The sequence below is a fragment of the Mya arenaria genome, chromosome 3 (assembly GCF_026914265.1).
Source record: "Mya arenaria isolate MELC-2E11 chromosome 3, ASM2691426v1".
NCBI classification, from domain to species: domain Eukaryota; kingdom Metazoa; phylum Mollusca; class Bivalvia; order Myida; family Myidae; genus Mya; species Mya arenaria.
Window position 1 is genome coordinate 4,722,487 of NC_069124.1, and position 17,555 is coordinate 4,740,041.

The 17,555-nt window shown below is 35.7% G+C and overlaps 1 protein-coding gene across 5 annotated transcripts; it reads left to right on the forward strand.

The window, feature by feature from the left end:
- The first annotated feature begins 100 nt into the window (after window positions 1–100).
- On the forward strand, window positions 101–17,393 carry LOC128229022 (ankyrin repeat domain-containing protein 10-like). 5 transcript variants are annotated; one of them, XR_008260019.1, is made up of 6 exons: window positions 101–430; window positions 4,867–5,034; window positions 6,767–6,858; window positions 7,738–8,279; window positions 9,602–9,767; window positions 14,158–14,296. XR_008260019.1 is itself a non-coding variant. In XM_052940658.1 (5 exons), the coding sequence occupies exons 1-5, from the start codon at window positions 230–232 to the stop codon at window positions 14,373–14,375; spliced, it is 1,221 nt and encodes a 406-aa protein (XP_052796618.1). In that variant the 5' UTR covers window positions 101–229; the 3' UTR covers window positions 14,376–17,393. The 5 variants fall into 5 exon arrangements, 3 of the variants coding, with proteins under 3 accessions (XP_052796618.1, XP_052796617.1, XP_052796616.1); XR_008260020.1 differs by lacking the exon at window positions 14,158–14,296 and adding an exon at window positions 13,478–13,609; XM_052940658.1 differs by lacking the exon at window positions 9,602–9,767 and having other exon boundaries at window positions 14,158–17,393.
- Window positions 17,394–17,555: the final 162 nt, after the last annotated feature.

Consider the following 17,555-nt stretch of genomic DNA (forward strand, 5'->3'; position numbering starts at 1 on the left):
TTAATGAAAATACGTAAAGTAGTAAATTATTGTTAATGTTGACCTTTAAAAAAAAAAAAATTCGTTTACACTAAACAAAAAAACAAACATGGTGACGTCATAGCAGGTGCCCGAATAACAGAGAAAAACAATGCATCGAAAATAAATTTGAATTTTTTAAAATAAATACAGAACAACAACCACATTTATCATTAATTTAATCAACAAGTCCTTGTATATTATTTCAACCATGGATCTTTCACAAAATAATGGGAACTGGAGTAGTGTCACTGAAGATATCCTGAAGAGAAATTTTCCAATCCACCGCGCATGCAGAGACGGCGACATCGACCACCTGACTTCATTGTTGTCTGCCGGCGAGGTAGATCTGTATGAAGAAGACGATTTTTACGGATGGACTCCAATTCATTGGGCAGCATATTTTGGAAAGGTATTATTGTGATCATTTAATATTGTTTGCAAGACGATTCCCATTCAAATATCTATAAATATTCATAACACCATTAACGGTTGTATCGGCCTTGACCCCGAAAACGAAAGTAGGACAAGGCCAATCACCTGTAGCTAGGTTAGGAGAATAGTATATAGACCTAATTGGTCAGGTTTTATTCATGTTTCTTCATGTGCACTTTTATAAAGTTATATTTGTTTGTTATGCCTTAGTATTATAGTGATCATATAACATATTGTAGTAAACAAATAAAAAGGAACTTTGAATTTATAACATACTTAAAAAGATGAGCATTATTATTGAATACATCACAGGCGGCAGTAACGTTTACAGGACCAACCATAGGCCCCCCCCTCTCAATTTTTAAAAGGTAAATAATAAAAAATATATTGAAAGTTTACTTTCAAGACCAAAAATGATTGGAACAAGATCATTCAATCAATTAAACCTAACTATCAACCCAAATTTCAACGGAAATATGTTAGAAGTGTATTGGAGTTGTACAATTTCTGAGACTAAAGCAAGTTGTTTGGAGAAAATTGGTTAAAAAAATAAAGTAGTTACAATCTTTACTAAAACAACAGCATCCATACAAGGGCCTCAAGATGTCAACCTTTAATAAGAAATTATAGAACATATTGGGGAAAGAATATTTTGATGATTGTTTTTGTTCATATCAGGGGCGGACCAGGAAAAGAGGATAGAGGGGGGACAACTTTGAGGTGTAATCTTTTGACTTGTGCCCCACCTTAGAACCAAATTGATTTGGTGTTAAATAATACTATTTGTTCACCATTTTATTTATCCTCCACTACGGAGTGGGGAGAGGATTACAGGGTTCGAATTTAGACTCGCATACTTGCAAAATGCGAGCGACATTTGGAAATTGTGAGTGACTTTTATTCAAGCTCGCAAAATTCTGCGAGTGGCTTTTTTTTACCACAAAATGTTAAAAGGAAAGTAGAATAAACATGAACTTAATTCCGCTACGTAGTCGAGTGTAAACAGCAGGCTCTATAAGTGGCATGTTTACACTACCGGTATAAGGAAGGCAGTACGGAGTCACGCTCTAGTAGGTTTTCAAAAATAGAACAAATACGGAAAAGGCCGAGTTTTATCTCGAATCTTTCCGGGATGCTCCGAGGCGTGCATAATACAAAGTTTATACGAATGACGTAATCACCTAGCTCAATTATTGGCTAAATTTAGCTCTTTCGCGCACTATATGTGAACCCCATCATCCTTTGAATATATTTCCGCCCAACTGTCAAAATGAATAGACTTCATTGATCGATATATTTCATGGTCCAAAGTATCCACTCTACATTTACTGTTGCTTTTTTTATTTTGAATTTATTATTTTATTGTTTTTAATACTTATAGACTTAATGAAATCTGTAGCGTGCTTGTCAAATGGGTATTAAATTACCCGATGGCGAGGGTAAATATACAAAGTGAACAATGGCAAATTATTGGACAGCTTTGTTATCAAAAAGCTGCCAGCATCAGATGAGTCTTTCCATCCCCCCCCCCCCCCCCAAAAAAGAATAAGCCATCAACAAGTTCTAGTAGTCGAGTCACTCAAGATTGATACTTTTTTAATATTCATAATATGTCTTAGGTGTTAATTTCTACTTTAATTAGACAATATAATAAGGGAATAAAGCAAATAATAAAATTGCAAGTTGATTTTTCATTTTGTGAGTTGCCTCAAAATGCACTCGGAAAATTCTGCGAGTGCTTCTCAAAGTTAAATTCGAACCCTGGATTATAGGAATGCACTTCGTCCGTCTGTCTGTCCTTCTGGCTGGAATATTTCGTGTCCGGGCTATAACTTACTTATGCATGGATGGATTACCATATTACTTGGTACAAATGTTGTCCTCAATGAGGCGATGTGCAGTGACCTTGACCCGGGTCCATACCTCAAAGGTCAAGGTCACACAAGACATTTAAATGTCAAAGTACACATGCTCGTCTCCGCGCTATAACTTACTTATGCATTCATAGATTACCATATTACTTGGTACAAATGTTGTCCTCATTTAGACTATGTGCAGTGACCTTGACCCAGGTCCATACCTCAGAGGTCAAGGTCACATGAGACATTTAAAGGTCAGAGTACTCATACTCATGTCCGTGCTATAACTTACTTATGCATGTATGGATAGCCATATTACTTGGTACAAATGTTGTCCTCATTGAGACGATGTGCAGTGACCTTGACCTGGGTTTATAACCGAAAAGTCAAGGTCACACGAGACATTTAAAGGTCAGAGTACACATGCTCGTACCCGTGCTATAACTTACTTAAAAATGCATTGATGGATTACCATATATCTTGGTACAAATGTTGTCCTCATTGAGATGATGTGCAGTGACCTTGACCCGGCTCCATTTCTCAAAGGTCAAGGTCACATGAGACATTTTAAGGTCAGAGTGCACATACTTGTGTCCGCGTGATAACTTACTTATGAATTTACAGACAACCATATTACTTGGTACAAATGTTGTCCTTATTGAGAAGATGTGCAGTGACCTTGACCCGGGTCCATATCTCAAAGGTCAAGGTCACATGACGAATTTAACGGTCAGAATACACATGCTCATGTCCGTGCTATAACTTACTTATGCATGTATGGATTACCATATTACTTGATACAAATGTTGTCCTCATTGAGACAATGCGCAGTGACCTTGACCTGGGTCCATACCTCAAAGGTCAAGGACACATGAGACACTTAAAGGTCAGAGTACACATGCTTGTGTCCGCGCTGTAACTTACTTATGCATTCATGGATTGCCATATTACTTTATGGAAAATACTTTAGGCTTGCTATTTCATCGATGTTATAAATCAAGGACTCATTTTCCTTTTTTTTTTAGCCAAAATAACCTTGACATTGATCTGACCTACACTACACACAATATGAATAACTTTAACAAATATCCTTTTATAATATGTTCATTTATCCAAGAATATTTAGGTTACCGATCAAACAACTTGTATTTTCTATATACCCACTCTTGACCAGTGGTTGTGTATAATTTTGGTCAGATTCAACATACCAGTCAGGTTGCGAGATCCCGGATTTCTTTGTGGATATTTAGGTTTTTGTGATTAATTATCATGTTCAAATCATATTCGTTCTGGGATTATTTTGTAAACTTTTTTCTCTTTGGTGGGGGGGGGGGAGGGGTGCATAGCAGTGTGACCTTTTTTACCTGGTAGCCAATGGGGCTACAGACTTTCAGGCTTCTGTAGCCTGATCCAGAGCCCACTGGTTAACAGAAAAGTGTGATGGTGGTGGTGTGGTCCTGTGTTGCCAGGGGTGGAAGGGCTGGTGGTGGTGGTTTTGATGGGGGGGGGGGCTGGTTCTGTCAAGGCAGTTGAATTGTTGATGAAGGGGTAGGATGAAGGTCCTCTTCTCATATGCTGCTTGTGGCATTAATGACATCTATTTCATATTTTCGGTGTCTAAATAATCCAAGTTTATTTGAAAAAAAAACCCATCTGCATCCAAACTTCAATGTCTCACTATATCAAAAAAGTATTGACAGTCTGGAATATGATTTCCGTCAAAATAACTATTTCAAGCAGTATAGCGTATAGTATTGCTTGACAAGGAAGATCATGGCAACAGAAAACATCCCTAACAATGAGATATTATCTGGAAGTCAGTCAACAGTGTCCAGGTTAACATTCACCGTGCAATTTTTATTATTCAACAACTCCTATGATTTCATCGCCAGTCGGGCTATCATTAAGGATATTTTCGTAGCCCAGGTCATTTTTCGGTTGCCACAACGATCAGGCTACCGTTAATGTCCCACACTGCATAGGTTGGGTTCGATCAACGTTACTGCTACCTGTGGAATATATTAGTTTAAAAGATAAGGATGATTTTTTATTGAATATATTTGTTATATATCCATGCTTTTGTCAGTAACAGTATGAGCAACATATTTAATGTTTACCTTTAGCTGCAATGTTTAATGCGTCTCCTTGAACATGGTGCAAGTTGTGATGGGGCGACAGAAAGACTGAACCAGACACCTGCTCATATTGCAGCATATGGAGGCCATTGTCACTGCCTTAAATGGCTCTTACATTGTGGTGCTACAGTTAACAGACAGGTAACAGCACCACAGGATGTGTTTTTAATAAAGACTGACAAAAAGCAGCAACAAATTATGTGATAAATTTCCTAAGGAAATATATTAAAAACAACATAAAAGTGGGAAGCATTGAAAAAGGTTCTTTCAGTGCAGTGAATGTCAACTCACTGTTGTCAATTAAAAATACAACAACATTAATATAATGCAGAAGTTTTGTTTCTGGTGGTTGTCAGTCTTTATTCATATCTTTATCCTTAACAGACTTATATCATAATGCTAACCTTTCTTCTTTGTAGCTGGCATGTTTACGCCGCTTGATAAACACCTTGGAGACCAATGGTGTACGGGGCTGTGAGATAGTCTCAAGCAGGTTTTCTCAAACCCCAGCACATTTGTGTGCCTTTGGTGGTCATTCACAGTGCTTGTACTGGCTAATTCAGTCCAACTGCAATCTTATTACCCAGGTAAATCTGCATGTAATGGAGCACTTCATGTTTCTCTTCTGGTGACAGTACAAGTTAAACAAATACTGATACCAGACTTAGAACAGTGCTTGAACTAAGAAAACATTCAAAGAAAGTTAACACCCTATTAATTTAACTTCTTGTTTTGTCTCCATTGATCCAAAACTATTGCCCTACTCAGTATTATATTGAGATAAGCTGTTTTAACTGATATTTGATTTTAGATTGCAAAATTATTTAATTTTCCAGTTGTGGGGTGAAAGTGGGGTGTGTTTTACTTTTCACCTTGAAGTTCACCCTCAAACTATACACATACATGTTTAGTTTATGAAATCATACGCTTTGCTACTGCATCACTGTGTGCAGTAATCTACATGTAAAATGAGAAAAGGCAAATGGCAATCTTAAGACTAATATACAGACACAGTGTGCTTCCTGACTTGTCTATATTCAGGGCTCTCGCGAGGGGGCGACTTGGGCGAAGTGGTCGCCTAAAATTCCCAGACTTCGCCCATTTGTATCATCAAAGCGACATTGACTTCGCCGAAAAAATAGCACATTGTAAATCTGTCAATCAGCAGTCTTTGGCCACTGTCACATTAGTCAACACACCACAATTAGCCATTCATAAAATTAGGTAATCTCCTAATCCGATAATTGGGCCGTGTCATCCAGTAGGCGGAGCTATTGATGGTCAACCAATCAGAATGTACATTGAGAAGTCCCTGATCAAATGAAATAAGTTTGTTTTAATCAGATTGAAAAGGCGACATAATTATGAAAAATCTTGTTAAGCATTAAAGAAGTTAAAAAGTAATTGATATATGTATTGAACAAACAATGCGGGACATTTTAAACATTGTTGCTTTTGAAGCAGACGGTCATAACCATCTCGGGCCATCGGCAAGGTGGCGCTAAGAAAATCAATAACATGACGTATCAACAAATATTTGATTGGTTTAAGTGAACTGTTCATGATAAAATGAAATGATAAAAAATGATTTGTAAACACAAAAATATCTTCTTTTTTTGCTTTATGTAGTGTTTACTTACAGTATTTTTCTCCTGTTGATAACTTTAAAATCGGCGAGATCGCCATTTTGTCAGAACATTTTTCCGAGTTATATTTTTCAACCTCCCATTATGTATTGGTTAAAATTTCATCAAGAACAGTGATTTAAATGTCATTTGGTTCTTAAATGTCAGCATATTGAAAATCATTTAACCAGAGACAAGCATATAACAGCATAGCTGAATGTGACATTCGTACCCATCCCGAACGTACCAAAATAAGATTCGTCCCCCTACTATATTGACAGTTCATTTATAAGGTCATTTTGATTGTTTCAAATCCTTAGCTGTCTTGGTGTTTGATTCATTTTAGATGCTATTTGGAGATAAACTATGTGACATTGACAAATACACTTTTGCTGAGCCAAAAATGATACATTATTTGTGAACATTTTATATAGTTATAGCAATTAATTTGAATGTGAATGTAAACTTAGGTGTGTGGTATGGCATAGTTTTTGTATCAGGTGTTACGAAAAGTATCACTTCTCCCTAAAGTCTCCCCACTTCTCCCTAAATTGACTGAAGGGAGAAGTCACTTCTCCCAAAAATTTCAGCCTAGTGAGAGCCCTGATATTCAAAGATTATATGTGTTGGTACACATTGTGGGAGCTTGTTTTGTTACTTTCAACTTGTTACAATCTTACTGTTTTGTTTACAGGACTATATGGGAGAGACACCCATACACAAAGCAGCCAGGACAGGAAGCATGGAGTGTGTTAGTCTGCTAGTGTCACAGGGAGCTAAACTCAGGTGAGGGAATGTAGGTCAGATTGTAAGCATAAAATATTTTAAGCTTCACATGTAAGGAACAGAATAGTAATATGTATCAGTCATTGAAATTAGACTTTTGGATGAACGAGCCCGAATGCTTATACTATTGCTTGGCATCAAATTTTTGAACAAGCCCTGCTATATAAAATTCAGAATTTTAGCAAGCCCGAAAGACATTTTACCAGTGCAGGGCTTGCGGGCTTGTGCTAATTTCGACCACTGATATAATAGTTATTACTTGTATTAATACACATGTATACAAGTATGTAACCATATAATGTATTCAGGAACATTTCTAAAAGTTCAGATAGTTGCAGTGTTGCAAGCAGTAAGGATACAATATGAACCTTGACAATAGATTAAGTTGTCCATAAGATCGTTTAGAAAACTGGGTCCTTGAAATGACTCAAAGATTTTATTACGGGAAAAAAATCAAACTGTTGAAATGGAGTTAGTTTACCTATTTTTATTAACAAATACTGAATGGCATCTGGCAGATAATCTTTTGAACATAATTTTGCAATTGTACAGGCCTTGAATTATTAATTGTCTATGGTGTTACTAATGCTTTTAAGCATTCTCAGTCACATTTTCAAATAACTATCAGCAGTAGAGCTTTTATTTGAACATTTGATGGTCTTTTTTCATTGTATAAGCAAGCATTTTGCTCACATTTCACACAAACATTTGTTTCAATGCCTGATCCTAAAAAACAAGTTCCTTTTATAACATAATTAATTTATTTACTACAGGTACTGGAAAAGGTAATCATTCATTTTGGAGGCAGGTGTTTCAGAAAGTACAATTGAACGATTGAGAGTTTTAAGTTTTCATATTTATGTGGAATGTTTGTTTCAGTTTGCGTAATCATAGTGGTAACACACCTAGCCAGGTCGCTGCATCTGTAGGCTTTACCGAATGTGCCAACTACATCGAACGAGCTGCCCAGATACAGTGCCAGGCCTCGGGTGTGTATGATGAGATGAGAACACCAGTAACAAACCCTGCTCAAAATGGCCTCAACCCCATCAGCAACCCTTTCTGCAATGGCAGAGCCTCGCCGGAAGGGCAGTCCAGCAATCAAAACTTATTTATTTCCACAAATACATATCATTCCCACCCTCATTTACCAGCAAATGGCACCACCCACAACCCTGCAGCTCCTTGCTTTGAAAATGGTGTCAACCATAATAATAACAACAGCCAATCTGACAACTGTGATATGGAGATGGATGAGACCTGTCAGGGGGTTCCACAATCAATTGGTTTCATGAATGAGGCTCCCAATGGTGATGTGTTGCTAGATGCTGCTGTTTCTCAGAATATCAAGCCACTGGCCGGGAAGAAGAGAGGGCGCGAAGAAGTGGAAGATGAATGCTTCAAGCGAGCAAGAAATGATGGTATGAATAAAGCCTTTGTTTATGATTCTACATTCTGATTGCTGGGAACTGTTTCAGGGTCAAACATTCAGACATGAAACATAAATGAGCAGTCTGTAAATGAGGAATGTTTAATGAATTTTAATACTTCTTTAGGGTAGTTTTGCTTCCCTTTAAAATTTTGAATATGTTACATTGATACCTGAGCAATTTTAGATGTAATAAGTAATGAAAATGGTCCAATCACAATTAACAGGTGTACACACAGACTGATTCCTTATATATGACTCGACAAAACATTTACAAATCCAAACAGTTATGTAGCATGTTTCAAAGTTTGATCTACAATTTGTTTAGCCTGGTGGACTTTTGTTGTTGTTTTTACTACACTAAATATTTTCTTTCAGTAATATTAAATAAAGATACTTGCCTAAAAGATTGATACAAATTTATTAAAAATACAGCACTCAAGTTCACCAAATATGTTTCTGAACCAAAGTATTAGAAATTTTTTGACTATGGAAGGGCAGACTATTTTAATTATGAACATTGTATAGTCCTCAAAAACTAATTTTAATAGACTTCTTCCAAGTATGTCAGAAAATTTCTAAAACCTGCAATATTCTGAATGTATTCAGATAAGAGGTCATTGTCAGTGAAGTCTCTTTTGTAGGTTTTATAATGGTCTATTTTTATAATGGTCTATTACGCTTGTTTTGTCCGGAAACCAAATTTGGAATTATAAATCTTCTGTATTATTAGTAAAAACCACTGTTTTGGAACATTGCTTTTTTGTTGAAAGTTTAATGTTTGATGGCAATGATAATATACTGTTCTTAGTGCTGACAGTGACCAAACAAACTGCATATTGTAAAAATGGCAACTTACCTTATACTTAAGTATTCTTTACATGCATTAAGAATTATCCATGATTCTTTGCCAAAATGACTGTATGTTGATACCTGAAGAACAGTGAATATTACTTGGCCTAGTTGCTCTCTTTTATAAGACCGGTAAGAAACAATTGTGGCAAAATGTCTGGTATGATTATATTTCACAACTCATTCGCATTAAGAAATTATAATGGCTTCAAGGACTGCACTGCTAAATATTGATATATTGTTTGTTAGTACATAAAAAGACATGGCGGACCGAAACCAGCAAATGACTCTGGCCTGTGTGCTTTAAGGAATTAGTGTTAAATGTAGTACATGTTAATTCACTGTTTGGCAAGTACACATACAGCCATTATTAACAAAATTGATAAAGTATTGGACCGATGGCAAAATTTAACAAACAAGAAATTGTTTACGAAATGTTGCCATGTAAAACATTTCCAACAGGGTTCATAGCGAGGAAATTGGAGGAAACGTCAGAAAATAATAATATCCTGAGCAGCTACTTTGCTGTGTTGACCATTTCAACGGACCGTTTATGTTTGCGAGTCCCAAGCTAGCCTTCTTACATGGGAGATCTCCTAAGCCAATAACTGTGGTCCGCTTGTGATAGGTTAGTGAAACAAATAGACAGTGTTCGAAATCAAGGGCTTGAGAAGATATTTGATGTACAAACAGACTTTTTTTTGCGAATTGGTGGCAGAAAATAGTGATTCAGTTACATTATATTCCTCAACTTTGTATATAGGAAATGGTGTACCTCATCCTTTTTCTCTGGAAAGAAAAAGTAGTTATATCTATATCTTCCCAACAAATTATTATTAGTATTTTTGTGCAGATGTTTATAGGAGTATTTCGAACACTTCTATTATATGGGAGTGAATAATCACCATTATTCATGTACATGTAGGCATGTTTCATTTTGTGTTTTGTAGTGTCCTGTTGCCCAGAGTATTTGCATTTAGCTCTTTTATAGCACTCTTTAGCAGAGTTGTTTAAGTTTCTCTGAAATGGTATAATTTCATTCTAACAAGACTGGTTTGCTTTTATGTGAAACTCTTCAAATGAAGGATAACTCATCATCAGAAAAAAGCATGATCTTTTTCTTCAATTGATTGCATAATTATGCTTCCCTAGAAGAGGGCTTTGCAATTTGCTTTGTCCGATCGATAAGTTGAATATGCTTTAACCATAGATTCTCAAAGTTGGAAGGTAGGTTGGGTATGACCAGCAGAGGACCCTCAAAGTTCATAGTCTTGATGACTTTAAACACAATAAAGCTTATCTGATTTATAACAAGAGTTGAATTGGTCCTACAGTACTCAAACTGGGCAGGGATGTTGGTCATGACCAGCCGTTTATCCCTATTGTTGTTTTATAGGTCAAAGGTCATGGTTGTGGTGACATTTTGGAACAAAAAACTTGTCCGATAAATATAAAGATAAAAAACTAAGATCTATGTTCCTTTAACTTGAGGAGAGGTTGGTCATGACCTGTATATCTCTATTCATTAATGCCTTAACATAATATTATCCGTTTTACTAATTCACCGCTGTCAGGAGAGCACATATTTGTTTTACTTGCAGCAATAACTCATCAACTTCATTTAGAACTGGGAAATAGCTCTACATTCTGTCTGCAAACTTATAGGGATAAGGGTCAGATAAGGGTCAGAACCTTAAATTATCCCCAAAGACATATAACTTGATTGGCTGCCATGGAGGTGGGGGGATGGAGGGACTGTTACATCAGACCTGTGACTAATATTGTTTTCTGCTTATCCTGGCATACCAATGATGCAAGTATCCACACTAGTCCAAAACGCTTAAATGCTACTTTGGCTTTTATGGCTTGAAGAAAATTGTTATCCATTCATACATGTGACTGTTTATGCTGCAACCTTTATGTAACAGGTAGATGTGATGAATTAACATCCTATGTGAAGCAAAGTAACGTTCTCCAGTCATAGTAGTGAATCATCTTTTTTTTTAATGTCTCTTGAAATGTGTCTTATATTGGTGATTAATATGTAACTTTATTAAAGATATCCATCTTTTTCACATACTGATAAATCAGTATTTATAAAAATGTCTAATAAATTATAATGGCTGAACTCAGCAAATAACATTATCCATCTCAAGGTAAGGTCCCTTTGATATGTCGCCTGCAATAGGCTGGACAGCTTGGCAGACATAATTTTTATGCCCCCTTTTGAAAAAAGTGGGGTATATTGTTTTGCACATGTCGGTCGGTCGGTCGGTCGGTCTGTCTGTCTGTCGGTCGGTCGGTCGGTCGGTCGGAATACCAAATGGTTTCCGATCAATAACTTGAGAACGCTTTGACCGAGGGACCTCATACTTGGTATGTGTATTGGTCATCACCAGCAGATGAACCCTATTGATTTTGAGGTCAGTGGGTCAAAGGTCAAGGTCAGTGTGACCTTTACATGAAAAACGGTTTCCGATCAATAACTTGAGAACGCTTTGACCCAGGAACCTCATACTTGGTAGGTGTATTGGTCATGACCAGCAGATGAACCCTATTGATTTTGAGGCCAGTGGGTCAAAGGTCAAGGTCAGTGTGACCTTAACATGAAAAACGGTTTCCGATCAATAACTTGAGAACGCTTTGACCCAGGGACCTCATACTAGGTAGGCTTATTGGTCATGACCAGCAGATGAACCCTATTGATTTTGAGGTCAGTGGGTCAAAGGTCAAGGTCAGTGTGACCTTTACATGAAAAACGGTTTCCGATCAATAACTTGAGAACGCTTTGACCCAGGAACCTCATACTTGGTAGGTGTATTGGTCATGACCAGCAGATGAACCCTATTGATTTTGAGGTCAAAGGTCAAGGTCAGTGTGACCTTAACATGAAAAACGGTTTCCGATCAATAACTTGAGAACGCTTTGACCCAGGGACCTCATACTAGGTAGGCTTATTGGTCATGACCAGCAGATGAACCCTATTGATTTTGAGGTCAGTGGGTCAAAGGTCAAGGTCAGTGTGACTGTAAGCTGAAAAAAGGTTTTCTGATTGTCCATATTTTATTTTCTTATATAGTAGACAGTAGAAATTTATATGTCACTAAATGCATGAGTTGAAGTATCAGTTTTCAGTGAACATCTAGTTTAATTATGCCCCCCTTCGAAGCAGAGGGGTTATATAATTGCTTTGCACATGTCGGTCGGTCTGTTGGAAGACCAAAGCTTGTCCGAGTGATAACTCAACAATTCCCGGACCTATGGTCATCAAACTTGACATGAAGATTAGGTATGACCAGTAGATGACCTGCCTCATATGCATCCAATGACAAATCAGCTGTCATTTCAGTCCATGCATATTTCATTCAATTGTCCAAATATTTCTGGCAACTTGGCGCTCAGGGGGCATAATGTTTGACAAACATCTCTTGTTTTATGTAGGGATCATGTTGTATGGCGGCATCATCCCCTGCGTCACACTCATGTCTGCTCTCTAGTTTTTCATGTCCAATCTGGACCAAACCATTCACCGTGTATTCTCCCTTACTCAATTATTTTCTTATCCAATCTTGAACAATCTTGTTTGGAAAGTGCATAGGTAAAGTAGATTGCACAAGTTTGATAGCCTGCAGATTGCAGTCAATTGAGTTATGGGCCTTGTATTTTCCAAATCATTTCCATTCCAAAAAGAGGGCGCTCCAAGCATACGACATAATCAATTTGCAGAATTTTTTTTATATTGTATGTAACTTAACATTATAAATATTTTAAATGTATCAAAGGTTTACAGTCTGACTGATTTAATCTTCCGTCTGAACTTGCTGATGTCTGTTTTCTTTCAAAATATTTTTTGTTACTGTTTGTACTTTGTACACTTTGCATTCTGATTTGCTGGGCTTTTGCATTCAATGTGAGGCTATATTGAAGAATTTAACATACATGTATCTTTCCTCCATTCCCATTCCAACCTTTCAATTTTTATTTCAGAAATCCCTATATGAAAGTAAAGAGTATAAAATATTTACTATGTTGGTTTTGTGTAACCTATTAATCTTTGGAAGAACGGCCTTATATTTAATGTCATAAGTGTTTCGATACAAACATTACCTGTTTTAATAAAAAAAAGTATGTTTTTATAATAAAATGCAGTCGATTGTTTTACAAAAAAAGCAGCTGGAATAGCATTTACCAGAAGACTTGAATGTTATAGAAAATAACAAGTACTGCAGATTTGTAATGCATGTGCCAATTAGTTTGCTTAGAATGTGTAGCATAAAGCTAGCTTATGATGACTAATCTTTTGTGCCATAATCATGTATTTTTACCCACTTTCCACAGACTATGTGATGGCCGCCCAGAACAAGCTGTTGTTTGCAAACCTTCCCTTTGCAAATGGGTTACCATGTTTCGAGAACGTAGCAATGAACGGCCATGCTCCCAGTGTGCCAAATGGCTTTCAGCAAGTTGATGCAGTCCCTCAGGCCAATGGCTTTCATGACTCCAGTATGGATTCCGAGAACATTGCTCCTTATGTTCACCAAGGCCCTGGGGGTCATAGCCTCTCACAGATAGGGGACATAACTCCTAATGTAAATTCTAAGGGAGACTGCGGGCAAGAGATGTTTTCACATTGTGACTCGAATTCTAATCGTCCAGAACCTTTTAACTGCCTTAAATTCAAGGAAGCTCCTGTGAGATGTGTTAATTTCATGTCACATTATGTTTAGATGCTTGTGAACTTTACACAGGACTGTGTACATTACTGCATCAATAATTCAGAAATTGTGGAACACTAAACACCATTCCCTTGCCCTTGTTTTCTACATGATTGTGTGCTGTTTGCTTTTGTGAAATGAGCCTTGTGACTTGCCACCATGCTTTGCACTGAGCTTTACTTGATAAGTAATCACAAAGATTTGAGACCATCCTCACTATTCTCATTTTTGTGCTCTATGCTCTATAGTTTACCAAAAGTGTTCACAATAGTGTTATGACATTAGTATCCTTTCTGCTTGCAGAGCCCCTTGCCTCAAAATGCAACCTGAATGGTTGGCTGTACAACAATGGTCACATGACTGAAAAAAGTCACATGATTGATACAGTTCACATGGCCAAGGCAAGTCACATGGCCAGGGATTCTGACAGTATGATGGAGCACTACGATACGGTCTATGTGCAGCAAGGATACGACAGCATGGTGTTTAGTGCAATGTTTGAGAACTATCATGGCTTATAAGCTGGTTTGGCCATTCAGCTCATACATTTAATGACTTGTATGACTTATAAGCTAATATGACTTATAAAAGCACCTATGTCTACTAAGCTATTATAGCTACTAAGTATTTAGTTGATGTAACTTTGTCTCTTGCTTATAAGCTGACGTGACTTATAAGCTTACATGGCTATGTTGATGTGACTTAAAAGTGATCTGAATTATAAGCTGATAAGGCTAACAAGCTGATGTGACTTATAAGCCTACATGGCTATGCTGATGTGACTTATAAGCTGATCTAACTCATAAGCTAATATGACTTAAAAGCTCTCATAACAGATAAACTGATACTGATTATAAGCTGGTATGACTAATAATCTGATATTATAGTGTAGTCAATTTTGAATTATGTAATACATTTTTTTCCATCATGTTCACTTGTTATAACCTATCTTCAATGTAATCAATGTTAAAGCAATTGTTTTATTATAAATTTAGTTCTTTTTGACTTTGTTCATGATACAAAAATCATGTCATTTATATTCGGAAAAAGTATTCATGACATTCTTATTATATTAAACTATTAAAATAGTAGGCCAAGCCATACTTGAATTATGTGCAATTTCCTTAAATTCTGAAGGCGCATTCAGCCTATCATTGTTGCAATGTTTCAGCAGGATCTCTATTATATTTATTGTGCAGTTAAGTCAATATACATATATTTAAAGAACAAAATTCATAGAGGGAGTACCGGTAACTGTTTGGTTATGGTGGTGTTGCAAGGTTCAATACGATTTATTTAGATGATGTATTGAGGCAAAATGTATGAAGGTTAAACACCTCTATATTCGACTTTTCCAGGTTACATTTAATTGTGATTTTACTCAATGGACAATTTAGATTTTACTGCTTTTATAAGTCACCTTTGTTAAATCTTCATTTTTGTCCTATCACTGTATCATTATAGCATATATCATTGTTGTCTTTATTGGCATGTTAAAAACAGCTTTTTTGATACAAGTTAAATAAATTGTCTTTATAATATAATCTTTTAATGTGTTAATGTGTGTTCATGTATTGAAATGTTTAAAATATGAATAGGGTTTTTGCCTTAGTTTTACATAAAGGTACATCAAAAGATTTCCCATGCACTGTTTGTTAATGTATTTCTCTCTGTTGAATGGTTCCATGTTAAATTTTAAGAAGAAACTTGTATTTTGAGTGATTATGTATGTTCACTAAATAGCACCACAGTGTAATGCTCTCATGCTGGGCTGTTCATAAGTTCTTTGACAGCATTATCAATAACGGTGCTGCGACAAAATGATTTGTGGCTTTTGCATCCAAGGCTCAACTTATTATTCTGTTTATATAAGCATAGCTCTAGGTATAAAATGTGCTATGAAAGTTAATTTGATATGTATATGAATGGATGCATCTCGGTTGAGAACAATTGCATGAGGAGTTCTTAGTATAAATAGGAGATTTGTAATGGTGTTCTTTAGTAAAAATCTTTGTCAGAGGAATACAATCTTCATTTCTTTTGAAATTTAATATTTAAATCAGGTTATGATATTGTTTGCCCTTATTTTACCATAGTAATGTGCAGGAAACATTATTTTCATTTTCAAACGGCACAATCCTCTGGAAATGTGCTTACTTTGTACCATTTTCATTCTTTTTTAGGACTATTTGATACATGGCTATAATCTCATAAATTGGCCACCATTGGACAATTGTCTCTTGTTTTTGGAGATTGATCTCAAAAGGAATGTAAGGCAATGCAATTGTGTATTGAATATTTGAATTGTATATCATTTGTTCTCTTGTGTAGGTGTCTGAATTTTCTTGCTTTATTGGAAAACTGTTGATATATATGTATAAGTATGGCAATTGTTATTTAAGCTTGTTTGTTTTTCATAGAACAAAGGTGAGATAGTGGCATAGCCTTGGCCATAACTCGAAAAAAAAAAACTATTTAAGTTACTCAAATAGAACTTGGTTTGAGTTATGCCTCTTTTGAAGGAAAAAAAAATAACAAATACGCATTGAGATTGCATGGACAGGTCTCTTGGGGTGATTCCAGATTTGCAGTGATAGTCGCTTATGCTTGAATCCTTTTATGATTTCCCTTAACCTGCCACCTTATTTATTCTCAGTATATTGAGATTGACATTTTATAATTCATAATATTTGCAAAATGTGCATTTTTGTTGATAGGTAATATATATCATATGCTATAATATCAAATGCATAGGTAAAAAATCAAAGTGTGAATATTGAATTCTGTTAACTATAATTTTTAAATTTAATAATGTGAAATCTTTTATATTCGTGGAAATTAAATTTTGTGGTTTTTCAAAAAAGGGTACTTGAATTCGTGAGTGTTTTTTTTTTAATAAAACAAATCGAAACTGCAATCAAATCGTCTGCGATTTCACCATGCTTTTTTAAATGTTCCTGCAAGTCATACAAAAAACATTGAATGCAAGTCATCATCTTTTTTTTTATTATCATTAAAGTTGAAAAATGATTACCGGGTATATAACATATTTATAGTAATATGAACAATGATTTAGGCACTTACCGTGACCATGTATATTTCATTTGAATACATGTATACCCTTTTATATAGGGAGTATAATCTGAGAATTCAAGGTCCAATTTTTGTGATGATCTTGAATTTGGAAATTAACCAACCCACGAAAAACCACAAAAATTAATGTCCCACGAATATGAATGATTTCACAGTATTACACCTTAGTTTGGTTCTAGATATGTTTCATTCAAAGGTAAATGCCATGATGTTCATCTTTGTATATACTTGCATATTTTAACAAATAGCTTTTACGAACTTATTATTTAAAATTGCACTGTAAATCTCAGTTTTTTTATTTTATACTTGACAAAACTTTGTACCAAAATTTAAAAATGAGAAGAATAAAAAGTTTTATCATGTTTTTACGTCTGAAATGGCATACAGTTGAATCTTGTAAGTGTTCTGTTCAGTGTAGTTTTCAAATAAAAGTGCAATTAAAATAGTGCTGCTCTTCAGACTTTTTACACTAAACAGCCCTGAAACATAATGATATAAAAACATAAAACTCGGGCCCTAATTTCTCGAAACATTTAATCCCTTTCAAGATTCAAGCTAACCTCACTATTTTTGTATAATTTGTTTTTTAATATTTTCATCCTTTAGAG

Bases quoted from the DNA above. Each gene is read 5' to 3' on its own strand.
- LOC128229022 (XM_052940656.1), top strand. From the start codon at position 230: ATGGATCTTTCACAAAATAATGGGAACTGGAGTAGTGTCACTGAAGAT. The intron at 5,035-6,766 runs GTAAATCTGCAT...TTTTGTTTACAG, and splicing joins ACTGCAATCTTATTACCCAG to GACTATATGGGAGAGACACC. The intron at 6,859-7,737 runs GTGAGGGAATGT...TGTTTGTTTCAG, and splicing joins TCACAGGGAGCTAAACTCAG to TTTGCGTAATCATAGTGGTA.